A 27,212-nucleotide genomic window follows, 5' to 3' on the forward strand; every position below is an offset into this window, starting at 1 on the left:
AGGCGGATCCGCCACTCCACCGCGAGGCGGAGCCGCTGAGGCTGAGGCGGTACCGCCAATGTCCCCCTGAGGCGGAGCCGCCGTGCCGGCTGAGGCGGTGCGCTGTGGCCGTGAGGCGGGGCCGCCCTTGCGGCTCGGCCGGAGCGATGTGGGCGGTGCTGGGCAGGCTCGGCGTGGCGCAGGCCGTGGGCCCGGCCCGGTTGATCGCTGTGCGCCCCGCGGGTGCGGCGGCCGAGTGGCGCTCAGGGGTGGGAGGGGAAGGAGGAGGAGGAGGAGGGTGATGATGGTGATGAGGAGGAGGGAGGCAGCCTGGGGGTGCTCCTTGTGCGGTGACCCAGGGCCGGGGCCTCCTCCCGGGCCGGAGCTGTAGGCGCAGCGGGACCGGGTCAGGGGCACCGGCATCTGTCATAGCTGTCCCGCTGTCACAGATAAAATTAGGTTCAGCCTCGTCCCCTCTAACACACTCTTACTGCCTAGCTTGAGGTTCCTAATAATTGTTTTTCTCTCATCTTTCCAGCCGCAGGAGCCTTCTCCATACCCCACGTTACCATGGCCACCCACTTCTCCAAGGATCAGGAGAGAGTGCGTAGGGAATGGGTTACATGGGATATTATTGTCTGTGCAAAGAGGCTTTCCTCTCATTACAGCCCTGACAGCACGGCACTGGCTGCATCCTGCAGCTTTTGAGAGTAAAGTGCTGAAATCCTGTGCTTTTTGTGTGTAATATCAGTGGGGCAGGTGCTGTGCAGCAGCACAGAGCTCACCTGCCTGCCTGAGCACCTCGAGCCTGGTGCTGCTGGAGGGGTTTCACTAATCCAGCTGTGCTCCCTGTCACATAATTACCCTTTTAAGCTTTGATTTTGTAAAATTACCTGCTGAGCTGGCACATGATGCTCATAAATGATCTTGTTGAGGAGGTGTAGTGGGTTTGTAAATCTGTGTACAGGGTGTGCAATTCTCTGTAGTGGCTTTGTAATTCTCTGTAGTGGGTTTGCAGTTCTCTATATTGGGTTTGTTATTCTCTGAATTGAGGTTGTAATGCTGTGAGTTTGGTTTGTAGTTCTGTCTATGGAGTTTGTAATTCCACACGTGGGGTTTTTAATTCCCTCCCTTGGGTTTGTAGCCTGCGCCAGCCCAAACCCTTAACGCCCTGCACAGCAAACTCAAACCCTGGTCACCATTCCCTGGTCACCAGAGCCCTGTGTGCTCTCTGAGGAGGTGTTGTTGCCCTGCCCTGCAGATCAGGTGTGTCAAGGGGGACCTGTTCTCGTGCCCGGGCACGGACGCCCTGGCGCACTGCATCAGCGAGGATTGCCGCATGGGCGCCGGCATCGCCGTGCTCTTCAAGAAGAAGTTTGGAGGCGTCCAGGAGCTCCTGGATCAAAGTGAGTGGTGCCTGAAGGAGCTCCTGATTTCCAGCAGGGAGGGTGTTGGAGCTGTTTGGGGTTATGGAGTGTGGCTGTTCTGAAAACACCTTGGTTTTTGTGCTTTAGAGAAGAAGACGGGGGAGGTGGCGGTTCTGCAGAGGGATGACCGCTACATTTATTACCTGGTAAGGGCTGGGGTGGCACTGGGCCACCTCCCTGGAGCTAAACTGTCACATTAATAACTGGGGGGGGGTTTGGTCGTGTTCATGGAATCAGGGAATCACAGAATGGTGGGGTGGGAAGGGACCTTAAATCTCATCCTGAGCAGGGACACCTTCCCCTATCCCACCTTCCCCTATCCCACCTTCCCCTATCCCATCCAGCCTGGCCTTGGACACCTCCAGGGATGAGACAGCCACAGCTGCTCTGGGCAGCCTGTGCCAGGGCTTCACCACCCTCACAGGGAACAATTCCTTCCCAATATCCCATCTAACCCAGCCCTCTGGCAATGTGAAGCCATCCCTGTTGTCCTGTCACTCCAGGCCCTCGTAAATAAATAGTCTCTGTCTTGTTGGCTCCCTTTGGGCACTGGAAGGGAGTTTCTGGAATGTTCCTCTTAATAAGAGATGTGTCCTCAAACACTGCCTGTGAGGAGCAGCCAAGCTCTTGTGTGCATCTGCATTTCACCTTTACATGGACAGAAGTGGCTGCTAAATCAGTGTTTTAAGCTGTGAAATGTTCTTTGCTCAGTTCTTTCCACAGAGGCAAGTCTGGGTGTGGACTTTTGGGATATCAGGGAATGTGTATTTTGTATTTATAACAGACAGAAGTTTGCAGGGGTGATGCCCAAGGCACAGCTGAGCTTTTCTGTTTTTCTGTAGATTACAAAGCAGAAGGTTTCTCACAAGCCCACGTATGAGAGCATGCAGAAGAGTTTGGAAGCCATGAAAGCTCACTGCCTGAACAATGGAGTCACTGACATCTCCATGCCCAGGTGAGGGGCTCAGCACCTGGATGCCAATGTTGGGTGTTTAATTTCTAGAAGGATGTCTGAGGGATGATCCCCTGCTGTGGAATAAGAATTCAAACATCCACCTCAATCCAACTCCTCTGTTCAACTGACAAATCTAATTTGCATTTCCCTGTGCATTTCTTTCCTTGTTCCCCCCACGTTCTGTGGGTTCATGAGGAGCTGTGGCAGGGCCACCTCAAACTGCAGCTGCTCCAGGGCTGGTTGGGCACAGCACAAGGCCCCACAGCTCTTTTGGTGCTTTATCTTCCAGGATTGGATGTGGACTCGACGGCCTGCAGTGGGAAAAGGTGTCAGCCATCCTTGAGGAAGTGTTTGAGAACACTGACATCAAGATCACAGTGTACAGCCTGTGAGCAGAGCAGTCCAGGATCCCTATTTCCCCCAGTTTTGGGAGCAGAACCTCTGAACTGACAAAGGGGGGGGCCTGTGTGTGGAGCACGTTCTGCATCCGGGTGTCACTGACTCGTGTGACAGTCACAGGGGCTTCCAGCAGCAGCAGCAGCAGCAGCAGCAGGCTCCTGAGCAGTTCATTTGGGCTGTTAATTAGCGGGAGGCAGCGGCGCTGTGCAAGCCCTGGGGGAGCTCCCAGTGTGTCCCTGCAGCCACCAGGTGTCACTGGGGCTCCACGCAGGGAAACGGAGCCGCTGCCGCTGGGGACTCGGGGTTTCTGTTGGGGTTGGTGCTGCCCCAGGCAGCGCTGGCACCTCTGCTTTGTTCTGTTTGCCATGCCCTGCCTGGCACTGCCGTCACTCACCTCTTCTCACACGTGGAACGGTTTCATTTCTCCCTTCCTGCCACAAGTTGGGTTCGCTGAGGTTGTGCTTACTCAGGATCATGGTGTGATGTGAAATAAACACTGCCCTGCTGTTGGATTGCTACCTGTGGCTCTTGTGGGGACAGGCTGGGACTGCAGGGAATGCTGGAGGGGGGTAAATACACCTGGTGGGTGTGTTTTATACAGCACCTCTATCATTTATAGTCTGCAGAGCTCTGTTTGGTGAGGATCCAAACAGGCTGATGTGCTCTAAAAACTCACAGCATGGGGTTTAAGGTGGGGTTTTCACATTTCTTTCTTTGTTGCATTTGTAGTCCAGGTGTTACACAAAGGTTGGTGTCTGTCACCCAAAACTAAAGCAAATCAGCACCACCCCTTCTTCCTGAGATCCATGGAAAACTCCTGATTTGGCAGAGTTTGTTCTAGAACTGAGGAGCTGCCACACACTTTTCCTTTGTGTTTGGTTTTTAAACCCTCCCACAATAACAAATCTTCTGGACATGTGTCATTCTGCATGCTCAGAAAAGTGCCAGGTGTGTTGAAGAAATATAAAAATGGGACATAAGAGTTGGGAATTTTGTAACATGACAGGGTTTCTGATTGGATTCCTTGGGAAGGGACTGGGTTACTCAGTTCTGTTTGTCTTTATCCTTACTCTCCTTGTTCCTTGCCCATATTTTGTAGACCTGTTGGGTGGGGAGTTGCTGTAGCTGGGAAAAACAACAGAGGAATTTGGAGCAATGAGCTGATCCAGAACAGGCATGGAGGCTGCTCATGGATTCAGTCCTTCCCCTTATTTGTGTCTGGGTTTTTGTTCTGGTTCCTTACTCATGGCATCCTCATGAGCTTTGTTTTACATGGAAAATGATCCTGCTCTCCAGCAGTTGTGTGTACTCTGGAAATTTTTTTGGCATTTAGTTCTCCCTTCCCAGCTACAAAATATTCCCTGTGTGGCTGTCCTGGGATGTCCTTGAATTCAGACTTGTCAGGTTCAATTTAGGACTTCCTGCAAGTAGAGAAGAAGGAATAAACTGTTTTGGCTTTTGCAGTGGCTTCCCATTTTATTTCACTCTGCTTTTCCCAGGTTTATATCCCAAACAACATTGTTTGATGTCGAGTTCTTGGGCTCCATCATGATTTGGAAGAGAGCTGTTGGCCCTGAATTAAATCACAGCTCTGACTATTGAGGAGAACAGAGGGAGAAAACTGCTTTTTCACCTTTAAATCCCTTTCTTTTCCTCTTTCTAATGCATTTATCTAACCTTTGTTCTAAGGTCTCTTCCCATGAAATATTCCCAGAATGTGATCCCACAGCCTGCCTGTAGATCACTGCCATCCCTTTGACCACAGCATGGGTTTGGTTGGGGCAGGGAGGGGGAGGAACAAAAAACACCCAAAAAATCCCAAACACCAGAGGTCTGTGTTGTGTGTGTGTTGTGTGTGTGTGTTTGGAGTCCCACAGGGCCTGGTCTCCCAGAGGCTGGTTCTCCATCCTGCTGGAATCAAAGCTTTGGGAAGCAGGACTGTCCCAGGTGTCCAGGTCTGTCACATCTCTTCATGGATCCTTTCTGATCCTGGGGAGGAAAAAGAGACATCCCAGAGACTCAGAGGTGACTCTTCAGTACCCCATAGAAAAAGGAATTCTGGAAGCACTGGGATTTCCTTTATTGGTGTTTTTTAGACTTTGGGGTGTGGGTAAAATCCGTTTCAGTCTCCATCCTCTCCCTGTTGTCCTGAACATCATCCCTGTGGGGGACAGGGGGGTGTTCTGGTGGCCCTGGAACCTTTTTGTTCTTTATTCCTGGAGGAGAAGACAGAAAAGCACTGAATCCCTTGGGAATGTGCTGTGGGGGAGCCCCTGGAAGGGCAAAGCCACTGCCTGGCATTGTTAGCAATAGTCAGCTGACAATAAGATAAATTGGAACCCAAATTAAAGAGAGGAGAGTTAATGAGTGACCCCCTCACTCACCTGAGCCTCAGTGCAAGATCTCCGCCAGCTTCTCCTCGTAGTACTGGAAATTCTCCTGAATATCCTCCCAGGGCACAAAGGACTTGGCCTCCTCCCCTTCCTCCTGCTCCACAAAGTTCTTCCAGACATACTCAAAGTCTTGAGGCTTCATAATCCTCAGCTTGCAGCCGGCCTCCTTCATGCTCCTGAGGGCCGCCTGCATCTCGGGCTCCTCCCACATGAAGAGCCTGCCCACCATGATGGTGAGGCGCAGCCCCTTGTTCTTGCGCAGGGCCTCGCAGATCCTCTGGGCGCAGGTGACACAGGGGCTGGAGGACACGTACCAGGTGACATCGTGGCGGGCACCGGCCTGGCACGCGGGCAGGATGGTGTTGAAGAAAGCCATCTCGGCGTGCGCGGCCGCGTGCTCGTCCTCCAGGTACCCCCGGCTGGTCACCGGCTCCTTGCCCTGCGTCTCCACCACGTAGCACAGGAAGGTTTTGTTCCTGCCCGAGCTGTACTCCACGTTCCTGAACTGGAATTTGAAGAAGATGGCTGGGAGGCGTTCCCTGGGAGAGGGGAGAGAGCAGAGAGGAGGCTCAGAGGGAGATTTAGGTGAGGGTCACACTTTTGGGTCACTTCTACCCATGACCCAAATCCTGTGGGCAAATCACTACCCCTGATTTCTGTGTTCCAAGGTTTAGGCTGAGAGAGGAGGCTCAGAGGCAGATTTAGGTGAGGGTCACACTTTTGGGTCACTTCTACCCATGACCCAAATCCTGTGGGCAAATCAATGCACCACCCCTGATTTCTGTGTTCCAAGGTTTAGGCTGAGCAAGGAGGTTCAGAGGCAGATTTAGGTGAGGGTCACACTTTTGGGTCACTTCTACCCATGACCCAAATCCTGTGGGCAAATCACTGCACCACCCCTGATTTCTGTGTTCCAAGGTTTAGGCTGAGAGAGGAGGCTCAGAGGCAGATTTAGGTGAGGGTCACACTTTTGGGTCACCTCTACCCATGGGCAAATCACTACATCACCCTTGATTTCTCTGTGTTCCAAGGTTTAGGCTGAGCGAGGAGGCTCAGAGGCAGATTTAGGTGAGGGTCACACTTTTGGGTCACCTCTACCCATGAGCAAATCACTGCACTGCCCCTGATTTCTCTGTGTTCCAAGGTTTAGGTTGGGAAATGGTCCCTGGGAGAGGGGAGAGAGCAGAGAGGAGGCTCAGAGGCAGATTTAGGTAAGGGTCATACTTTTGGGTCATCTCTACCCATGACCCAAATCCCACGAGCAAATCACTGCATTGCCCCTGATTTCTCTGTGTTCCAAGGTTTAGGTTATAATATATCCAGGATCAAATCCAACTTTGCTGTGAAAATGTGGATTTCTTGCTGGAGTTCCTGCTGATAAACTTCTTCACCTACTCTTTTAATTTATTGTCCACATCTTCCCTTCTGTGATTCCAAGATCACCTCGTGGTGGAACATCTCATGGGATGGCTCTGGAGATGGGAAGGGAAAGGGATGAAAAAGTGGGAAAAAAATCCATGTGCTTCCAAGAATAGCACATCTCCTGCTTGGTATCCTGGATAATGAGAGTTTCTTTGGCCGAGGATTCTTAGATTGATGATTTTTTGAAGGCTGGACATGAGACACCCATTCCAGAGCGATGTCTGCAACGAGTGGTTTCACAATAACATCACGTTTTTAAATACATCAGAGGCACAGGGAATTTCATCCCTGATTTAACTCCCTGACAGCAAAGGGGTCACAGCAGTGACGAGGTTGGCTGTGCCTTTTCATGGAACAGCTGAAGCAGCAGCAGCCTGCTCCAGGATGGATTGACTCAGGCTGGATTGACTGGGAGCTGCATTTAGCCAGCCCTTCCTGATGGATTTTCTTGCTTATCTCGGCGTGTGCCTGGGCTTAGCTGGGATGTTCACCTCCATTCTGCTCCCAGCACTTTGGAATCTGCGTTAGTTCAATTAATAACATTCCAAGAAGGAATAGAAACAACACTCAGAGCCCATTCCAGTGCCTGGCAACCCTTGCTGTGAAGAAATTCCCCCTGGCACAATCTGAGGCCATTTCCCCTCGTCCTGTTGTCTGGGAGAAGAGGCTGATCCCCACCTGGCTCCAGCCTCCTGGAGAGTGAAAATGTTCATGGAAATAATTTAAAAACTGTTCACAGACTCTGAATTCCCCAATATTCTCAATATAAATCCCTGCTCTGACACTAGGCTGGGGTGGCACAGCTCACCTGAGGATAGGAAAGGTCAAAATAGAAACCTCCCCTGAAAAGCATCATTAAATGACATTTTTTAGGGATTTCTAAATGCTCCAACCTAATTTATCAGTTTTCCCTGGGTAGCAAAGTGATAGATCATATTGAGACCAAAACAAAATTTGAATTTTGAGGCAGAATCTTCAGTCTGGGATTGAAGTTGCTGCAATCAGATGGGCTGGAAGAAAGAGCAGCTACCCAGTGTGACCCTGGCACTGTCACACAGGAGAGAAGGAAAACATCTCATGAGGAAAATAAGAATGTTGGATTATCTAAAAGAGTAACAAGGAATTACTCCTACAAGGGGCCTCATTTACACCTGGGGAAAGTGGAAATAAATGTGGCAGGAAATGCTTCCAGATTGGGATTACAGGCTGTGTTCAGCCAAAAAAAAAAAGGGGATAATATTCTTAAAGAGAGTAATTGGCTTCCCAGGGATTCCTGGAAGCCAGACTCCTCCTGGAGCTGTGAGCAGCAGAGAGAACTTGGCTGGGAGTCCTGAGATGCCCCTAATCCAAGGGCTAAAGCTGAAATGCAATTTAATTGGGTTTAAGTGCTTTTTCCCTGGCTGCTCTTGTGTTTCCTCATCACTCCCACAACTGCCTTGATTGGCTGGGAATTTGTAAATCACTGGAAAAACCCTGGTGGTGATCCCAGGTCAAAGCCTGGCCTGATCTCCTGGTGTCCTCCTTAAAATGAAACTAAAAAAAAATCCCTGGCGTTTCTCTACCTCTTTGGGGCTCCTTTAGGACTTTTGTTTCATTTCCTTACTGTCCCCTTTGCAGGGTTGAAAATCCTGTCAAATCCTGGAACGTCCATAGCATTCCAATAAAAAATTTCCTTGCAGGGTGGTGCTAAGGGAACTTTTCCAACCATGGTTAGCCCAGAGCCTTGGGTTTAGCAGGGAAGTTTGGACATCCTGCTCAGTCCCTGCAGGCTGAGTGCTCCAAGGCTAGAAAACCCAATTTCCTCATTAAAATTCATTTTAGGACATGCCTTAAATGTTCCACATTTGGCCCAGAGGTTTATATCCACAATTTTTGGTGCCTTAGCTCCATTCCTAGCAGAGGGATGTTCTTTCCTTAAAAGCCACTGCTAATCATTTATTTCTGTGATTATCTGTGACAGAGACTGCCCCAAGAAGGGATTTTTATTTTCACGTTTTGAGAAGAGAATGGAGATTTTTTTCCTCCCCTGAGCAGGAATGGAACCCAATTTTGTGGCAGGGCTGCTGTCCTGCCTCACAACAAGCAGCCAAATTTCACCTGCAGGGCCCATGGCACAGCCAGAAGGATTCCAGGGGATATTTTGAAGGCCTGAGTTTTAAGTTTTAAGTTGAAGTTTTAGTTTTAAGGAGCTGGAAGAAATCCTGGGTTTGGTTTATTTGCCTAGACACTCCTTTGGTGACTGATAAGGGAAACACGAGGGGAGAGGGACTCATCCTGCTGCTCCTCCAGGGACAGACACCCAGGGCTTTTCCTACTTGCAGCTGTCAATTATGGCTGAGTTCAGCTTCCACCAGAGCCCTGTGATATCCTGCTTTTCCAAAGGCCAGGCTCCCTGCTGCCCTGCTGCCTTCAAAACTGCCTCTTGTTTTGGAGCCTTTCTGCAAGTCGGGCTTTTTGGTTTCTTTATGAGAGTCAGGTTCCAGCTGTGGCTGTGGAGCTCTTGAAAATGTGAACCTTTAGGTCTCTTGAAAAATCTGTCCCTCGGGCCCATCAAGCCAATCAACCATAGCAGGGGTGTTTTTCCTGATCCACAGGTGGAGAAACTCTCAGACAAGAGCCATTGATCACAGCAAGAAATCAATACTGAGCTCTCATCAAAGGCAACACCTCCATCCCCATCCTGTCAGTGGGGCTGGGAGGGAACCAGCACTGCAGAAACAGAGCTGTTCCTACAAAACAAGTGCACTTTTCTGCCTGCCTGGTGGGAGTCCACGCTCTAAAAGTCAGCAAAACTTAGAACAAAATCCCACAATAAATCCAAACCATTTCAGATTCTTCCAAACACGCTACGGAAGATGCTGCTTGTGTTGCTGGACCTAAAAGCTGAGACAGAGCTCACTGAACTCCCCCAATTCCATGTTTAAATCCCAATCTCTTACCCTGTGACAATCTCAAAGGGTGGCAGGTCCTCCCTCTTCACCTTCTTCTTCTTCCCCTCGCCCTCCTCGGCGTTGTCGGGTTCCCCATTCTGGGCATTGCTGGGCTCCTCCTGCTTCTCTGCCATCTTCCCCGGGACACTGGGACCGAGCTGTGGCCACTGGGAGAGAGAAAGAGCAATTTCTGAGAGCTCTGGGAGCCGAGGGAGGAGGGAAAACAGAGCTGGGAGTTCCTGCCCCAGGCACAGTTGTCAGGAACTAAATATGGAACAAAGCGGCGGCGGCGGCAGGGGCTGGACAGGGTTGGGTGACCCAGGGCTCTCAGGTGTCACCTCCTTCCCCTGCTCTCTCCAGCTCCTTTCAGCAGCCCCTTTTGCTCCCCTTTTCATTTCAAACCAAGTGACAACTTCTCAGTGGCTGGGATGAGCCCAAATTTCCCTGATGGAAAACCCTGGAAGCTCTGTTGGGTATTGGTCCCAAGGGGTGACGGGTGGCTGGCACTGGGCACTCCCTGCTCTCAGAGCCCTCTCCCTCCTCTGCCAATAGATTCCATGGCTGACCTTGAAGGACCAGCTCAGCCTGGCCTGGCTCAGGCAAGAGGGGAAAGGGTCGTGGTCATTTTGCTGGAGAATCCCTGGTTCTGGTGGGTTTGGCTTCCTGGATCACCTGGAGCATCCTGTGGTTCCTCCCACCCTGCTCATGCAGGGCTCTGAGTTGGAAATCTCCTGGTTGGAGCTGTAAATCCAAGCCAGAACCTTCCCCCAAATATTTGGCATTCCAGCTGGAATTCCCAGTGGGCAGCAGTGCTGCTTCTCCCATTGTTCTGCATTTTCCTCCTCAGTGTTCCAGAAGTTCCCAGTGCACTGGGCTGGAGGGGCTTTTCCCTCTCTTTTCTGTTCCCTTCAGGATTATATGAAACTCTCCCAGCATCTCACTCTCAATTTCACTCATTTACAGTTTGTACCAATCCTGCCTGAGCTGAGTTTAATGAAAAAACCTGGGTGAGGTTTCCCCAGAGACCAATCCTGGCCATGCCATGGGGCAAAGGAGGCGGGAAAAGCGTGGCTGGGCAGGATTTTGGAATCAAAGCCCACTGGAAATCAAACTTGTGGGCTCGGCTCAGAACCCACCAGCAGCAAACTTTGTGTAAATGTGGAATATTCAGCTGTATTTGATGGAGTATTCAGTCAGCATTAGCGCAAAAACCTTCTCTTAGTTTGAGGAGGAGAAGAGGTATTCCATAAAAATCAAATCGCTTGGAATATCAGCTTGGAGCCAAGTCAGCCTTTGTGATCCTGTTAAATTCAGCTCTTTAGAGCCTTGGCAGGAGGCTGCACCATCACAAAGTGAAATAAATCCACACCACCAGGCAGGTCATTTATTATCACAGAAAATTAATAACAAATTATCACAGATAATTAATTCTGGCTGCTTTTCCCAGCCCCCTTGCCATCACCCTGCCTTTGCTGGGCTGCATATCCTTTGGAACTTTTTCCCAGTGCCACCATGGATGCAGTTTTTGGGGACAGAGCACCCCTTTGAAGAGTTGTTGTTTAGGGGGTGTTGTTTAGGTGACAGAGCTGGCAGTGATGACAGCCCAACCAAGGATTTGACAAATTTCAAGACATCCTATCCGTGGAATATATATCTTCCACGGTGCAGGATTTTATTTATTTTTAAGCCTAGAATACTTTCCTGCAGGGCAGGGGGGGTGTTTTGCCTCCTGTGTGGTGACAACGCTCAGATTCCACCTCCCCTGTCCAATTGCTGTCACCTCTGACATTTCAGGGGCTGCTTTTAGGGTGGGAATCCTCTCCCAATGACTGACAGCTCATTTCCTCCTAATCCTGATATTTTCAAGCAGCATCTCAGCCCCTCTGCAGTCCCTCTGACCCACTCTGCTTTATTTTTGGAAGCTCTTCATGGCTGGGGTCCCAATTTTGCTGCAGCTTTAGCCTGGCCCCTGCGAGGGCTGAGCTCTAATCTAATCTGGGGAATGTGGCACCGAGGCTCCCCCTCTCTCCAGCCTTTCCCAGCTGCTCCCCAGCTCCTTCTAGGGCAGTGCTTGGAACAGCCATGATCCAACCCCCACTGCAGCCAAAAATATAAAAGGGCACCACGGAGCTGCTGCGTTGGAGCTGGGGATGGCTGAGGGCTCTGGGGGCTGCCTGTGACCCCAGATGTGTCCCCAGGGGCTCAGGGGACCCCCAAATTGCAGAGTTTCTATTGAGGTTCCTCTCCACCTGTCCCTGTCCCCACTGATTTCATATTTTACCCACTTGGCTCTGAATTTGTTCATAACCCCTCTGGGATCACTGAGTCCCAGCTGTGCCCACCCTGAGCACTCAGTGCCACCTCCAGGTGACACCTCCAGGGATGGGCGCTCCAAACTCCCCTGGGCAGCCCCTTCCAGCCCTTCCCATGAGGAAATTCCTGCTGGTGTCCAACCTGAGCCTCCCCAGCCCAGCCTGAGGCCGTTCCCTCTCCTCCTGTCCCTGTTCCCTGGGATAAGATCCCAAATCCCCCCGGCTGTCCCCTCCTGGCAGGGAGTTGTGCAGAGCCAGAAATTCCCCCTGAGCCTCCTTTGCTCCAGGCTGAGCCCCTGCCCAGCTCCCTCAGGACTCTCCAAACCCTTCCCAGCTCCCTCAGGACTCTCCAAACCCTTTCCAGATTTCTCCAAACCCTTCCCAGCTCCCTCAGGACTCTCCAAACCCTTCCCAGCTCCCTCAGGTTTCTCCAAACCCTTCCCAGCTCCCTCAGGACTCTCCAGGCCCCTCCAGCTCCCTCAGGACTCTCCAAACCCTTCCCAGCTCCCTCAGGTTTCCCCAGACCCTTCCCAGCTCCCTCAGGATTCTCCAAACCCTTTCCAGGTTTCTCCAAACCCTTCCCAGCTCCCTCAGGATTCTCCAGGCCCTTCCCTGTTCTCTCAGGACTCTCCAGGCCCTTCCCTGTTCCCTCAGGACTCTCCAAACCCTTCCCTGTTCCCTCAGGACTCTCCAGGACCCTCCAGGCCCTTCCCTGTTCCCTCAGGACTCTCCAGACCCTTCCCAGCTCCCTCAGGATTCTCCAAACCCTTTCCAAGTTTCTCCAAACCCTTCCCCTGCTCCCTCAGCCCTGCCATGGGATCACAGTTCAGGCACAGGGGACACCCAGGGCAGGCCTAAGGCACAGCCTGTGCTGGGGGAAGCTTCCAGGCTCTGCTGGAGTTTTGGATTTTGGATTTCCAGCTGCTGGAGTTTTGGATTTTGAGGATCCTGCATCCATTCAAGTCCAGAGCAGCTTCTTCAGTGGTTTTAGAGGCACCTCTGAGCCCTCTGATGGCTTTTGTCCCCAAACAGGGATCTCTGCAGCCCTGTGTCCCCTGCAGGTCGTGGCTGTCATTATTTAAGATTTTCAAAGCTTGTGATGTTTACATTCTTGTAACAAACTTTCTCACACACTTTCTGTAAATAACTGATTGTTTTGCATTCTTTTATGGAGGAGGGGAAATTTGATGGACTGTTGGTTTGCCCAGTGTCATTGGAGAGGTGGCACTGTCACCCTCCCAATCCAGGGTCACTTTTGGAAATCTATAAATGTTGCAGTCAGAAATGAAATCTAAATCTACAAACTAAATCTATAAACGTTGGAAATCCAGAAACGTTGGAGTCAGAAATGAAATCTAAATCTACAAACTAAATCTATAAACGTTGGAAATCCAGAAACGTTGCAGTCAGAAATGAAATCTAAATCTACAAACTAAATCTATAAACGTTGGAAATCCAGAAATGTTGCAGTCAGAAGTGAAATCTTCTCTTTTCACCCTTGAGAGAGCTGTGTGTCCGTGTCATTTCGTGCCCCATAGTGCCAGCTGTCCCTGTCCCTGCAGCAGCAATGCCTGGAGTTAACCTGGCTGTTCCCATCACCCACACCTGCCTGCCACGGGCCCTGCCAGGAACAGGGAGCTTTTCTGGCATTGTGGGGCCAGAGGAACATTTTGGGATCGATGGGAGAGTGAAAGGAGAGCCTGGCTGGGTGAGTCATGGCTCAGCCCTGCTCTCCATGCCGAGGGGACAGCTGGTGGCACTAACAAATGTCTCCCTGGAGACGCTGTCTGGCAGCCAGCCCCCTCCTGCTTTTTCCAGCTGTAACTACGGGACAAATAAATAAATAAACACTGACAGCTTCCCTTCCTTCCTCCCGTCCTTTGGCCCTCTCCTCCTGCCTTGTCAGAACCCAGGAAATTCCTCTGCATGCCCTGGAGGGCTCCAGCCCCTGCCCAGGGGGCTTAGGGACACTGGCACAGCTCCCAGGACCCCTGTGCCTTTGATTTAGCCCTTGGAAAAAACAATTACCAACCTTTATGTGAAAGATTAGAAGTCAAGAAAGTTGAAGTAGAATTATAGTTAGTTTGTCACGGGGTGAAAAATAAATTTTTGGGGTTTTTAGAATGGGTCCCTGTGCCTTTGATTTAGCCCTTGGAAAAAAAACAATTACCAACCTTATATGAAGAATTACAAGAAAGTTTAAGTAGAATAATAGTTAGTTCGTCACAGGGTGAAAAATATATTTTTTTGGTTTTTAGAATGGGGGCTCAGGGTCCCAAGATGGAGGAATTTGGGTGTGCCTTGTCCTTTCTCCTTCTTCTTCTTGGCATCCATCTTCTGGGTGATGTTGGCCTTTTTAGATTGGTTTAGAGTAGAAGCTCACTGTCTAACACAGGTGATAGGGAAGTTATTGTAAATAGTGTACATGTAGTTTTTAGTATAAAAGATAACACCAGTGTGCCTCAACCCGACCTGCCAGACAGACCTTGGCAGGTGGGAGAAAGAATTTTATAGATAAGAAACAATAAACAAGCTTGAGAACAAGAACTGAAGAGTTCTGACTCCTTCTTCAACTGCCAGGCTGGGAAAAGAGACTTTCTGACACATCCTGGGGTGGCTCTGACCAGCAGAGATTCTGAGGCTGCCTCAGCACCAAAAGGGCTTCAGGGAGGGCTGGAAATGCTCCTGTCCCACCTGGGCAGCACCCAAATCCTGCTGCAAGCTGCTCCAGGGATGCTCTCACCTGGGCTCCTGCCTCACCCCTTCCCTCCACACCCTCCTGGCTCCCATTCCCAGCCTGGCACTGGAGGAGCCTTGGCAGGAGCTGCTGCCTCCCCAATTAATCCCCAGCCCAAGTGGGAGTTAATGACAGCTCCCAGCAGGGCTGCAGCTCCCGCTGCTGCTGCTGCTGCGGGGAGAGCTCCGAGCACAGGAACCCGGGCCCTGCAGCACCTGGGCTGTGTCACCTGCACCGAGGGGACAAACCCGGGCTGGCACCGGCGTGAGGGCTCGGGCAGCTCCAGGCAGGGAAATCAGGGAGAGCTGCAGCTGTGATGGGAGAGATGTGGGGGGAGAGGAGGGAGAGGGAAAAGGGGAAGGGGGAAAGGGGGAAGGGAAAAGGGAGAGGGAAATGGGGGAAGGAAAAAGGGGAAGGGAAAAGGGAGAGGGGAAAGGAGGAAAGGAAAAAGGGGGAAGGAAAAGGGGGAAGGGAAAAGGGGAAAGGGGAGAGGAAAATGGGGGAAGGAAAAGGGGGGAAGGGGAAAGGGAGAGGGAAAAAGGGGAAAGGGAAAAGGGGAAAGGGGAAAGGGAAAAGGGGAAAGGGAAAAGGGGAAAGGGGAGAGGAAAATGGGGGAAGGAAAAAGGGGGGAAGGGGAAAGGGAGAGGGAAAAAGGGGAAAGGAAAAGGGGAAAGGGAAAAGGGGAGAGGAAAATGGGGGAAGGAAAAGGGGGGGAGGGGGAAAGGGGAAAGGAAAATGGGGGAAGGAAAAAGGGGGAAGAGAAAAGGGGAAAGGGGAAAAGGGGAAAGGAAAAAGGGGGGAAGGAACAAGGGGAGAGGAAAATGGGGGGAAGGGAAAGAGGGAAAAGGAAAGGAAAGGAAAGGAAAGGAAAGGAAAAAGGGGAAAGGATTTGCCCATTCCAAAGGCAAATCTGGGGTAGGGGCTGTACAAACACGAGCGTGGCCAGGCCTTGGACTGACCTGGGACAGTGGGAGGGGTCCCTGCCCCTGGCAGGGCTGAGATGGGATGTTCCTTTAGTTCCCTTCCATCCCAAAATACTCCAGGATTCTGTGAAACCAAAGCTGCTTTGGGGCTGTGCTGCACAGTCTGGGCAAGAAACCCTCCAGATGACTTTGAAATGTCATTAAAGTTATTTTTATGCAAGGGGGTTCAGTGTATCTGTTTAAACAGCAAATGCACCAAACGATGCTTTAAATATTAATACAGGAGGGTGTCTCACTGAATTTAATTTTCCCAATTGATTTCAAGTTGCTCTGGACAGCACAGGGAGGAATATTTGCTATTTTTGCTGCCTGTGAGAAGAGGCAGGAGGCAAAGAAAAGCTCTTTCTGCATTTACAGGTGGGCTGGGAGGAGGAGAAACTGGAAGGAAAACAAGAACAAGGCAGCCAGTCCCAGCAGCTGGGAAAATGGGGAGGGCACACATGGAAAAAATTCTATTAATCTTCATTTCAGATTTTCCTTTGCCTGCAGAAAAAAGTGGGAAGAGGAAATCGACCCAATTTATGAAAGCTGATCAAATATGCATTCATCTATTTAATTGGAAATGTTATTAAAGAGTCGCAGGTATGAGCCAGATCTAGAGCCATCAATTTAAATGAGATTTAAATAATTCTCTCCCCTTTCCAAAAGGAGATAAAGGCTCCTTGAATCCCTCCTGCCTTCTCTGGATGGCCCTGCTCATCCCTGTTCCCTGAGGCCAGGGTGGGCACAGCCAAAATCAGCCTGAACCCCCTCAAATCCAACCTGCAGCCAGAGCCCTCCTTCATTTGAGGGAGAAATAATTTACATTTGTCCTTTGGCATGAGGATTTCTCTTTTTTATTTCTTTTTTTAATTTCTTTTTCTGTTTATTTTTAAAAATTTCTTTTATTTATTTTTTTAAAATTTTTTTATTTTCTTTTATTTTTTTTTTTTCTTTTATTTTCTTCTTCTATTTTCTCTTTTTTTGATGTCACCAGCGCTGCATCAAGACTCCCAGCCTTTCCCTGCAGCTTTTCCTTGGGACACACAGCCCCAGGGAGAGAAATCCCGAGCCAGGGGGGGAAATAATGGATCAAAGTGACAGAATCACCACAGTTTTTGCTGGGCTGGTGGCACAGAGGAGCCTGTGGGGACAGGGATGTCCCCAAGGAGGGACCTTGGGCACCTTTAGGGTCCCAAACCTGCCCCAGGACTGAATCCACCTCTGGAGCCTTCCCAAATCCCTTCCCTGGGAGCCTCACCCCAAACCAGCCCAGCAATAAGAACTCAGATTTATTTATTTATTCTCCAAAGAACTAATAGCTTGTTTTATTCAAAGCGAATACAATTTATTACAATTTTACAGCCCCAGCTGAGCCCCCCCACCCCCAATTACAGCCCCAATTAATTACAGCCCTGATTACAGCCAGTGCCAGGGAGAAGATCCACGTGCCCCTTCTCTTTCCATTTAGTGCTTTTAGCAGGTAAAAATGATGTAAATTCTGTCTGGAGACACCAGAGCTTTTCTAGGGAAAGGGGTAGACAAGGATGAGTCCCTTGTGTCTGATCCCATCCCATTCCTTTGGAATTCTTGTTATTTTAACCTTTCCTAATTAATAATGGCACAGAAATGCTCCAGGACGAGGCACTTGCACTGCACCTGACAGATTCTGCTTTTTGCCAATTATATAATTAATTCTATTATTAATTATAACGACCTTCCAGGCAGTGGGAGCAGGCTCACAAATTTTACATACTCTCATGTCTCTGTACTTAAAAAAAGAATAAAATGAAGTTTTCTTCCAAGACACTTTTCAGTGAGCTTTTCAGTTCTGCTCAGGAATGGCACATGGAGGTGGAAGAGAGGAATTTCCTCTTGGCAGAAGCATTTGGGTGCTGCTCATTGCTGCTTTACCCCTCAGCAGGGAGGGGAAAGGGCTGGGATGCTCCCCAAACAGGAGGCAGAGCCCAATCTCCATCCGGCAGCAGAGCAAGACCCAGCCCTGGTGGCAGATAAAGAATTGAAGCACAAACCAGGGCAGACAGGAACATGAAGCAACAGCACAAAGAGCAAAACAAAAAACCAAACAAACAAACAAACAAAAAAACCAAAAAAAACCCCCAAAAAAACAACAAAAAAAAGGAGAAATTTCTTTTTAAAAATCAAGTATTTTCTTAAAAAATCAAGTAATTAAAAAAATAAAATTAAAAAAACAAGTAATTTCTTTAAAAAATTGAGGAATTTTTTTTAAAAAATCAAGTAATATATATATTTAAAAAAAACAAGTAATTACTTTTAAAAATCAAGTAATCTTTTTTAAAAAAATCAAGTAATATATACTTAAAAAATCAAGTAATTTCTTTTAAAAATTGAGCAATTTTTTTAAAAATCAAGTAATATATATATTTAAAAAATCAAGTAATTTCTTTTAAAAATTGAGTAATTTTTTTAAAAAATCAAGTAATATATATATTTAAAAAATCAAGTAATTTCTTTTAAAAATCGAGTAATTTTTTAAAAAAATCAAGTAATATATATATTTAAAAAAACAAGTAATTTATTTTAAAAATCAAGTAATCTTTTTTAAAAAAATCAAGTAATATATATATTTAAAAAACCAAGTAATTTCTTTTAAAAATCAAGTAATTTTTTTTAAAAATCAAGTAATATATATATTTAAAAATCAAGTAATTTCTTTTAAAAATCAAGTAATTTTTTTTAAAAATTGAGTAATTTTTTTTTAAAAATCAAGTAATATATATATTTTAAAAAATCAAGTCATTTCTTTAAAAAATTGAGTAATTTTTTTTTTAAATCAAGTAATATATATATTTAAAAAATCAAGTAATTTCTTTAAAAAATTGAGTAATTTTTTTTAATCAAGTAATATATATATTTTTAAAAATCAAGTCATTTCTTTTAAAAATCGAGTAATTTTTTTTAAAAATCAAGTAATATATATATTTTAAAAAAAACAAGTAATTTCTTTTAAAAATCGAGTAATTTTTTTTTAAAAATCAAGTAATATATATATTTTAAAAAATCAAGTCATTTCTTTAAAAAATCAAGTAATTTCTTTCTAAAAATCAAGTTATATATATATATAAATATATATATATATATATATATATATATATATATATATATATATATATATAAGATAAAGTCAAATACATAATTTCTCTCTTTCTCTCTCCCCCTCATCGAGGAAAACAAACTGAACACACTTTTTTTTTTTTTTCCCCCGAAAACTCAACACCCCTCAGGCCGGTTAACAGCACCAAAGGGGGTTTCAGTCGCTCTTGCCCGGTTTCTGCTGGGGGTTGTCCTTCCAGATGCGGATGGTGAGGCAGGTGGCCATGGCCAGCCAGCCCAGGTAGGGCAGCAGCAGCAGTGCTGCCACGCGGTTGATTCGGTACCAGGAGCAAAAGGTGCCCAGGGCCAGCCCGTCCAGGCACAGCACATCGATCACAGCCTGCAGGGGGAGAGAGGGGTGAGCACAGGGCTGGGGGGCTGGCACTGCACAGACCCCAACCCAAATATTGTCCCTGGGCTGTGACCGGTGACACCTGAGTGCGTCACACCACGAGTCATTAATGAATGTGCTCGTCTCTGCTCATGGTGGAATCCCACCCTGCTCATGGCCAGTGTCCCCTTGTGCTCACACACCCTGCTCGTGCTGGTGGCCACTGAACAAACTCTCCAAAATACCCAGGTACAGCTGGGGAAGTGGGACAGGGATGGGGAAGTGGGACAGGGATGGGGAAGTGGGACAGGGATGGGGGAGCTGGCACTGGAGAGACCCTAGTCCCCAGGACCTTGTCCCTGGGCTCTGATCACATCTGAGTGTGTCACACCATGAATAATTAATGTGCTCATCTCTGCTCGTTATGGAATCCCACCCTGCTCGTGGCCGGTGTCCCCTCTGCTGACACACCCTGCTCCTGACAGTGGCCACTGAACAAACTCCCCAGCTGCACCTTTCACCCCCAGAGTGACAAAATCCGGGTGGAAACACCGATCCCCAACTGTGCCCCTGTCACCTCGGGCCTTGGCACCTGAGGCAGAGCCTGGTGGCACAGCCTGGTGGCACAGCCTGGGACAGAGCCCGGTGGCACAGCCCAGGTGTGGTAGTGCCTGGTGACACAGCCCAGGTGTGGCAGTGCCTGGTGGCACAGCCTGGGACAGAGCCCGGTGGCACAGCCCAGGTGTGGCAGTGCCTGGTGACACAGCCCAGGTGTGGCAGTGCCTGGTGGCCCAGCCCGGGTGTGGCAGTGCCCAGCCCCGCCCTGGCTGTGCCCGATAAGCCCCCAGAGCTGCTCCCCACAGGGATGTGACAGTGCTGTTGTCACTCAGGGTGTGACCCCACAAAGGGCTTTATCTCCCAGCCCCGACCCTTAACTGGGGGGTGCAGCCCTGGCAGTGCCCAGCCCCGTTCCCCACCCCGGCTATCACAGTGAGCCTGGAGGGGCTGATACCCTTGTGTGTGAGCAGGAGTGGCTGCAGCCCCAAATTCCCTCATCGTTCCCCTCAGCACAGCCCCAAAGCACCCCAAAGCACCTCAAAGCACCCCAAAGCACCCCAAAGCCGGCAGGGAAGCCCCATTACCATGTTGAGGTTGTGGGCACCGAAGAACAAGGGTGGCCATGCCCAGTTGAGCACCAGCTGAGCCCCGTAGAGCCCCATGGGGACGATGGCCTTGCTGCTGCAGCCGCCCAGGTCGTTCCACACCAGGTAGGAGGCGTAGCTGTGAGGAGGGACAGCTGTGAGTGCCACCCTGGGCAGGGACAGAGCCCCCCTGCACTTTGCCCCAGCAGGGATTGGCAGCACAGCAGGATCCAGGCACTGGGAGCAGGGACAGGGCCCAGGGGACGGCTCTGGGCAGGGTTAGGTTGGAATCAAGGGAAGTTCTTCCCCCAGAGGGTGCTGGGCACTGCCCAGGCTCCCCAGGGAATGGGCACAGCCCCGAGGCTGCCAGAGCTCCAGAGAGTTTGGACAGAGCTCCAGGGATGCCCAGGGTGGGATTTTGGGATCATCCATCTGCACTGGATGATCCCCTTGCAGCTGGGGCTCTTCCATGATTCCATTGCACAATTCCCTGTCCCCTCCTCCTCCCAAACCTCCCCTGTCACACCAAAATGGCTCCTGGCCCCTGCCCAGTGCCACGGCTGGTGGTGGCATCCCCCAGGCTGTGTCACTGCCAGGATCACATCTGGCAGGGACAGGGTCACATCTGGCAGGGTCACACTGGCTGTGCCAGGGCCAGCAGGATGGGACACTCACCCCATGCCCGTGTACAGCATGGTCCAGGGCACAGGGAGCACTCAGAGCCTGGCGGGGCCACTCTGGCTGTGCCAGGGCCAGCAGGACAGCAGGACAGCAGGACAGCAGGACAGGACACTCACCCCATGCCCGTGTACAGCATGGTCCAGGCCACAGGGAACACCCTGCGGGACGGGCACCAGGAAGGTTTCTTCAGCTTCTCGTACCACGCTGGGATCTCCTTCCTGTTCAGGAACCAGCCAAGGAATCCTCCAACGTGGGGCAGGACGGTGAAGCCCACGGTGTAAGCCCACATCCTCCCTCAGGGGCTTGGAATTGCTTTTTTCCTGCTCTAAGTTAAAAGCAAAATCACAGCATCACTTTTAAAGGATGGGGTTTCTTCCCTACTTCCATCCTCTAATTCCACGTCCCATTTCAGCCCCTAAGGCAGCTGGAAATGATTTAATGTGTTCAGCCCTCTCTGAAATGGGGATTGTTCCTGTCTGGGATGTTTTCCCCCCTGATTTTCCCACTCTTTCACAGCTCCCTGTAACATTCTGGTCTGGGGGCTGTCCCCATCCCTGCCCCTGGGGCTGGCAGGCTCTGAGGCGCCTCCTGGAGCTGCTCCCCCTTCTCTGCTGCCCCCAGGATGAAAACCCAAACTCCATCCAGACTTCCCCATGATTTTTCAACGTGGGTTTCTATTTTAATTTCTATTTTAAAAGAGGCCTGTGACAGAAAAACCCTTGCAGCAGCTTGAAGTGCTCCAGGAACCCACGGCTGAGAGAACTCTCACCTTCACACAGTGGGAGGCTCTGAATTTGTTCACCGAGTTCCTTTTGTATAAAACCAAGGGAAATTTTCCTTTAATAATAAAAATGTTCCCACACAATGCAGGGTAAGACCAGGACACATCCAGAATTCAGTGTCTGTCCTGCATCTTCCCCTGCAGAGCTCCAAACCTGCCACTCTTCCATCCTCCCCTCATTAAGCCCATTAAGCCCATAACCCCCATTAAGATTCGCCGGGAATGCCAGGCAGGAGCTGCCAGCAGAGCAGTTCTGAGCTGTCAGCACGAGCACAAAATGCACCTGGGAGGGTTTGGGATTTAGGAATGCAGGAGGAGCAGCCCCTGAGCCAGGGGAATGTCCCGGGGCGCTGCCCAGGGAGATGGGGAATAGGGGATGGGGCTGACCTCCACACGCTCTGCTTGGGTTTCAGCTCACGATTAACACTCCGCTGCACGCTCGGCTAATTAGCTAATTGTTATTATTGTCACCACACCGTGCTTGGGAACGCCAAATTCCCGCCTCACCGAGGAACAAACGCCCCGAACACCACCTCAATTCCTTCACCTGACAGTTCATGGCACTCCCAAAGTAGCCACAGAACCAGAGAACAGCTGGAAACGGACCCAAATTCAGTTCTGCTTTAAAGGTCACCCAGCCCTGCCACGATCTGCTCCCCACACACACCACAGGAACAGAATATAGGAAAATACCGAATTTCCCCCAATTCCTTTGGGGCTGCAGAGGGGAAGGAGGGTTGGAAAACTTTCTTTTGGTTTTTTCTCAGCTGCCTGAGCCTTACCTGGGTCAGTGCCTCGCTGTGCCTGGCCGAGGGAAGGGCTGGGACATCCAGGGCTGTCCCTGTCACTGGTGATCCCCGAGTGCTGCAGCTGCAGCCGCGTTTTACCCAAACGGCCCCAAACGGCCCCAAACTGGGCGGGGAGCTGGAGCTGGGGCTGATTAAACTGGGAGCTGCTGCTGGGGACAGGCACTGGGAGTTTGGGGTGGTGGAGCTTGGGGACAATCATTGGGAATTTGGGGTAATGGAGCCTGGGGGAAATCATTGGGAATTTGGGATAGTGGAGCCTGGGGAAAATAATTGGGAATTTGGGGTAGTGGAGCCTGGGGACAGGCACTGGGAATTTGGGGTAGTGGAGGCTGGGGACAATCAGTGGGAATTTGGGGTAATGGAGCCTGGGGACAATTATTGGGAATTCAGGATGGTGGAGCCCGGAATTTGGGGTGCTGGGGCCCCGGGACAATCACTGGGAATTTGGGGTGCTGAAACCTGGGGACAATCCCTGGGAATTCAGGATGGTGGAGCCTGGGGACAATTGCCAGGAATTTGGGATGGTGGAGCCCAGGGACAGTTGCTGGGAATTTGGGACATTGGAGCCCAGAATTTGGGGTGCTGGAGCCCCGGGATAATTGCCAGGAGTTTGAGGTGGGTCCAGGGGCAATCGCTGGGTGTCCCTGGCACCTCACAGGGTGTCACCATCACATTCAGGGGGTGTCCCTGGCACCTCACAGGGTGTCACCATCACATTCAGGGGGTGTTCCTGGCTGGCACACTCATGGGTGTCCCTGTCACACTCATGGGTGTCCCTGTCACATTCATGGGTGTCCCTGTCACACTCATGGGGTGTCCCTGTCACACTCATGGGGTGTCACCATCACATTCAGGGGGTGTCCCTGGCACCTCACAGGGTGTCACTGTCACCTTCAGGGTGTGTCCCTGCCTGTCACACTCATGGGTGTCCCTTCTGCATTTAAGTGGTGTCCCTGCCATAGTCATGAGATGTCACTGTCACATTCTGGGGTGTCCCTGTCACATCCAGAGGGTGTCCCTGTCACATTCACCCTGTTTCCTTGTCACACTCACGGGATGTCCCTGTTACACTCATGGGTGTCCCTGCCACATTCATGGGGTGTCCCTGTCACACTCACAGGGTGTCCCTATCAAATTCACCCTGTGTCCTTGTCACACTCATGGGATGTCCCTCCAACCCTCCTGGCCTGTCCCACCCTCCCCCAGGCCCTCATTAACACCCCAATAATTAACCAAGCGTTTCCCAGGGCCACCTGTGCGTCCCTTTGGCCGAAATTTCCCAGGCAGGTGAAACGAAGCTGCTCCATGGGTGTGTAAAATGGCAGGGGGAGAAGCCAGAAATCAATTTCCATTAGGGAGCTGTCTGGCAGGGCTGGCAAAATGAAACACTAATTCCCAGCAGTTCTGGGTCATTACCTGGATTTCATGGAGGCAGGAGCAGGGCTGGCTCCTCACACGCTGGGATTTTGCTGCTGCAACAGGAATCAGGCAAATCTCCTCTTTCACTGAGCTCCCAAGGAAATGATTTTTTTTTTTTTTCATGGGAGGAGAAAGAAAGAGGGGGAAAAAAACTGCTGTAAAAAGCCAGATTTTCAGCCAGCCTGAATGGTGCCCTGCCATGGGTTGGTCCAGTGGAATTCCCAGTTCCAGGGACAGATGCAGAGCTCATTAATCACACCCCAACCTCCTGCATCTCCTCCCAGAGCCTGTTGCTATTTGTGACTGGAAATTTGTGTCATGGAACCACGCAGCTCCTAAAAGAGCCTGAATGGTTTCCATCCCAGTCAGCTCCTGCTGCCCCCAGCAGCTTTGGCAAAAAGCACAAAATTTGACAATTTTCAGATTTTCGTCCCCCTGGGCACGAGCCCAATCCCACAGGTTTGGCAGGAGAGTGCCCAGGCTGGTTTGGAATGGAATGTGCTGGAAGGTGGAGGAGCTGAGGGTCAAATCCCAAGGATCTGTGGATGTGGGATGCTGGGAATGCTGCTGGGGATGGGGGAACAGAAAATGGGAGGAGGGAAAAAACAACAGGGGCAGCTCCAGGCCTAAAAGTTCCTCCTGTCCTGGGCACGTGCTGGAGCAGGAAACAGCCCTGGGAATGCTCTGGAAAAGGGGATTTATGGGGATGGAGAAGGGGAATTTGTGGGGATGGAGATGGGGAATTTGTGGGGATGGATATGGGGAATTTGTGGGGATGGAGAAGGGGAATTTGTGGGAATGGAAGATGGGAGATGTTGAGGATGGAGATGGGGAATTTGTGGGGATGGAGAAGGGGATTTATGGGGATGGAGAGGGGAATTTGTGGGGATGGAGATGGGGAATTTGTAGGATGGAGATGGGGAATTTGTGGGGATGGAGATGGGGAATTTATGGGGATGGAGATGGGGAATTTGTGGGGATGGAGATGGGGAATTTGTGGGGATGGAGATGGGAATCTGGGGATGGAGAGGGGAATCTGGTGACGTGGGGATGTTTTCCTCCCCTTCCCATGGATTTCCACCCCGACATTCCAGCTTTGGATGATTTTCCAGCAGCCCAGGCTGAGCTGAGGCTGCTCTGCAGCTCAGGGGCCGCAGGGATTTGGGATCCTGGCTGTGCAGCATCCCCGCAGCCCCTGGCACGGGCACAGAGCTCAGTTACCCGGCGCTGTTTGTTCCGCTCTCCTTGGCAACCCCCGCACGTCCTGCCCGCCGGGGCTCGCTCCCTGCACGATTAATTGCTCCAATAGAAAGGCCCCGTTCACCTGAATATATTATTGAGAAGCTGCATATTTCAATCCGCCCTAGAGTTGGAAATAGAGATGCAGGGGCAGCTCCTGCCATAAATCCGCAGAGCTCCTGGAAGCCGGCGGAGCTTCCCTGATTTACAGCGGCAATAAAGGACCGGGATGGGGATGGGGAGTCCTGGCTGCCACCAAGGACGTGGCAGGGGACAGGCAGGACCCTGGTGGCCATCCCTGTGACCTGCCAGCCCCGACACTGCGGCAGGAAACTTTTCCTTGTGCTGCACTGGGAAAAAAACCCGAAAAATCAAACCAAAGCACCACTATACTTTTAATTTTCTTAAATTTTTTTTGTTGTTTTGCGGGGTTTTTTGTTTGTTTTTAGGGGATTTTTTTGGGGTTTTTTTATTATTTTTATTTTTATTTTTATTTTTATTTTTATTTTTTGTTTTTATTAATGTTGTTTTTGCTCGGTTTGGTTTTTTTTAGTTTTTTAAATTTTTTTTTAATTTATATTTTTTACATATAATATATATCTATTGTATTATTTATTTATTTTCTATTTATAATTTTTTTGTGTGTGTGTGTGTGACGCTGACATAAAAATCCCGCGTCATATGAAGGGATGTTTGTTTTGGTGTCTTGTTTATTTTGGGGGATTTGGACTTCAGAAAGCCTTTATTCCTATAAAAATGTGGGGTTTTGGAATATGGGAATCTTTATTCCCACAAAACTTGGGGGATTTGGGGGTTTGAAAGAGTTTTATTGCCACAAAACTCGGGTATTTTGAAAAAGCTTCATTCTCAAATCTTGGGTGTTTTAGGGTTTGAAAGGGCTTTATTCCCACAGAACACAGGGGGTTTGGGGTTTGAAAAACCTTTATTCCCACAAAACTTGGGGTTTTGGGGTTTGAAAAACTTTTATTCCCACAAAACTGAGGGGTTTTGGGGTTTGAAGGAGCTTTATTCCCACAAAACTTGGGGTTTTGGGGTTTGAAAAACCTTTATTCCCACAAAATTCGGGGTTTTTGGGGTGTGACCCAGTTTTGGAGACACTTGACTCAAATTCCAGCTCCAGATCTCCCTTGGCACCAGATCCTGGTTTCTGTTTGGGGTCAATCCCAAATCTGAATGGCCAAAGGCAAACACTGCAGTGACAGTGTGCCCTTAATTATTAATTTTTTTTTTTTTTTGGTGATTTAATTAGGAGCAGGATCTGGGTTTGGGGCACGAAGTGGATTAGGGGAGCAGCTGCCTCTTTAATTGGGGCCACTTCTCCTCCCTTTCATGTCACCCTTTGCTCTCCCAGAGGCAGCTCCAGGCTCTGGGGATCCTCTGGAGATCCCAACGAGGCAGAGCTGGGGGAGGTTTTTGGTTATTTATAACCCCAGGGGCTGAAGGGGGATATATTTCTTTGGATTCCAATCTTTAATCTGCTCCTGGCGGCTTCTGTGGAAATCCTGAGCCCCTCCTGCAGCAGCTTTCATCCCAAGCTCCCCTCTCTGCTCTGCTCCCAGCACATTCCCAGGGATTAATCCTGGCAGGAATCCTGGCCCACCCTCCTGGCATCCCAAAAGCCCAGCCCAGGGACCCCTGGGCAGCTGGAGCAGCTGCTTGGACATCCCCAAAATCTCCCATCCCCAAAATTTCCCCTCTCCAACCCAAAAATCTTTCCCTCCCCGTACCCAAAATCTCCCATCTTCCATCCCCACAAATTCCCCTCTCCACCCCAAAAATCTTTCCCTTTTTATCCCCACAATTTCCCCTCTCCACCCCAAAAATATCTCCCTCTTCATCCCCAAAATATCCCATCATCCATCCCCAAAATTTCCCCTGTCCACCCCAAAAATCTTTCCTTCCCCATCCCCACAATTTCCCCTCTCCACCTCAAAAATATCTCGCTCTTCATCCCCACAATTTCCCCTCTCCACCCCAAAAATCTTTCCCTTTTCATCCCCAAAACTTCCCCTCTCCATCCCCACATCCTCCCCTCTTCCATCCCCAAAATCTCCCACCAATTTCCACCCCAATTTCCCCTTTTCCATCCCCACAATTTCCCCTCTTCCATCCCCAAAATCTCCCACCAATTTCCACCC

General features: G+C 49.9%; 2 protein-coding genes across 4 annotated transcripts; one reads left to right on the plus strand and one right to left on the minus strand.

Annotated features, from left to right (window-relative positions):
- Positions 1-73: 73 nt before the first annotated feature.
- OARD1 (O-acyl-ADP-ribose deacylase 1) lies at positions 74-4,223 on the plus strand. Of its 3 annotated transcripts, none has more exons than XM_071450097.1 (6): positions 74-97; positions 518-582; positions 1,241-1,385; positions 1,494-1,552; positions 2,249-2,361; positions 2,651-4,223. In XM_071450097.1, the coding sequence occupies exons 2-6, from the start codon at positions 550-552 to the stop codon at positions 2,751-2,753; spliced, it is 453 nt and encodes a 150-aa protein (XP_071306198.1). In that variant the 5' UTR covers positions 74-97; positions 518-549; the 3' UTR covers positions 2,754-4,223. The 3 variants fall into 3 exon arrangements, with proteins under 3 accessions (XP_071306198.1, XP_071306197.1, XP_071306199.1); XM_071450096.1 differs by having other exon boundaries at positions 89-222; XM_071450098.1 differs by lacking the exon at positions 74-97 and adding an exon at positions 227-248.
- A 928-nt stretch (positions 4,224-5,151) lies between these two features.
- APOBEC2 (apolipoprotein B mRNA editing enzyme catalytic subunit 2) lies at positions 5,152-27,182 on the minus strand. The gene is made up of 5 exons (XM_071449984.1): positions 23,812-27,182; positions 20,922-21,130; positions 20,125-20,263; positions 9,515-9,672; positions 5,152-5,692 (listed from the first exon to the last, which is right to left on the minus strand). Exons 2-5 carry the CDS (start codon positions 21,092-21,094, stop codon positions 5,152-5,154), a joined length of 1,011 nt encoding a protein of 336 aa, XP_071306085.1. The 5' UTR covers positions 21,095-21,130; positions 23,812-27,182.
- Positions 27,183-27,212: the final 30 nt, after the last annotated feature.

The sequence above is a fragment of the Agelaius tricolor genome, unplaced genomic scaffold, assembly GCF_023055355.1.
Source record: "Agelaius tricolor isolate 1412-34295 unplaced genomic scaffold, bAgeTri1.0.p SCAF_30, whole genome shotgun sequence".
Taxonomy (NCBI): domain Eukaryota; kingdom Metazoa; phylum Chordata; class Aves; order Passeriformes; family Icteridae; genus Agelaius; species Agelaius tricolor.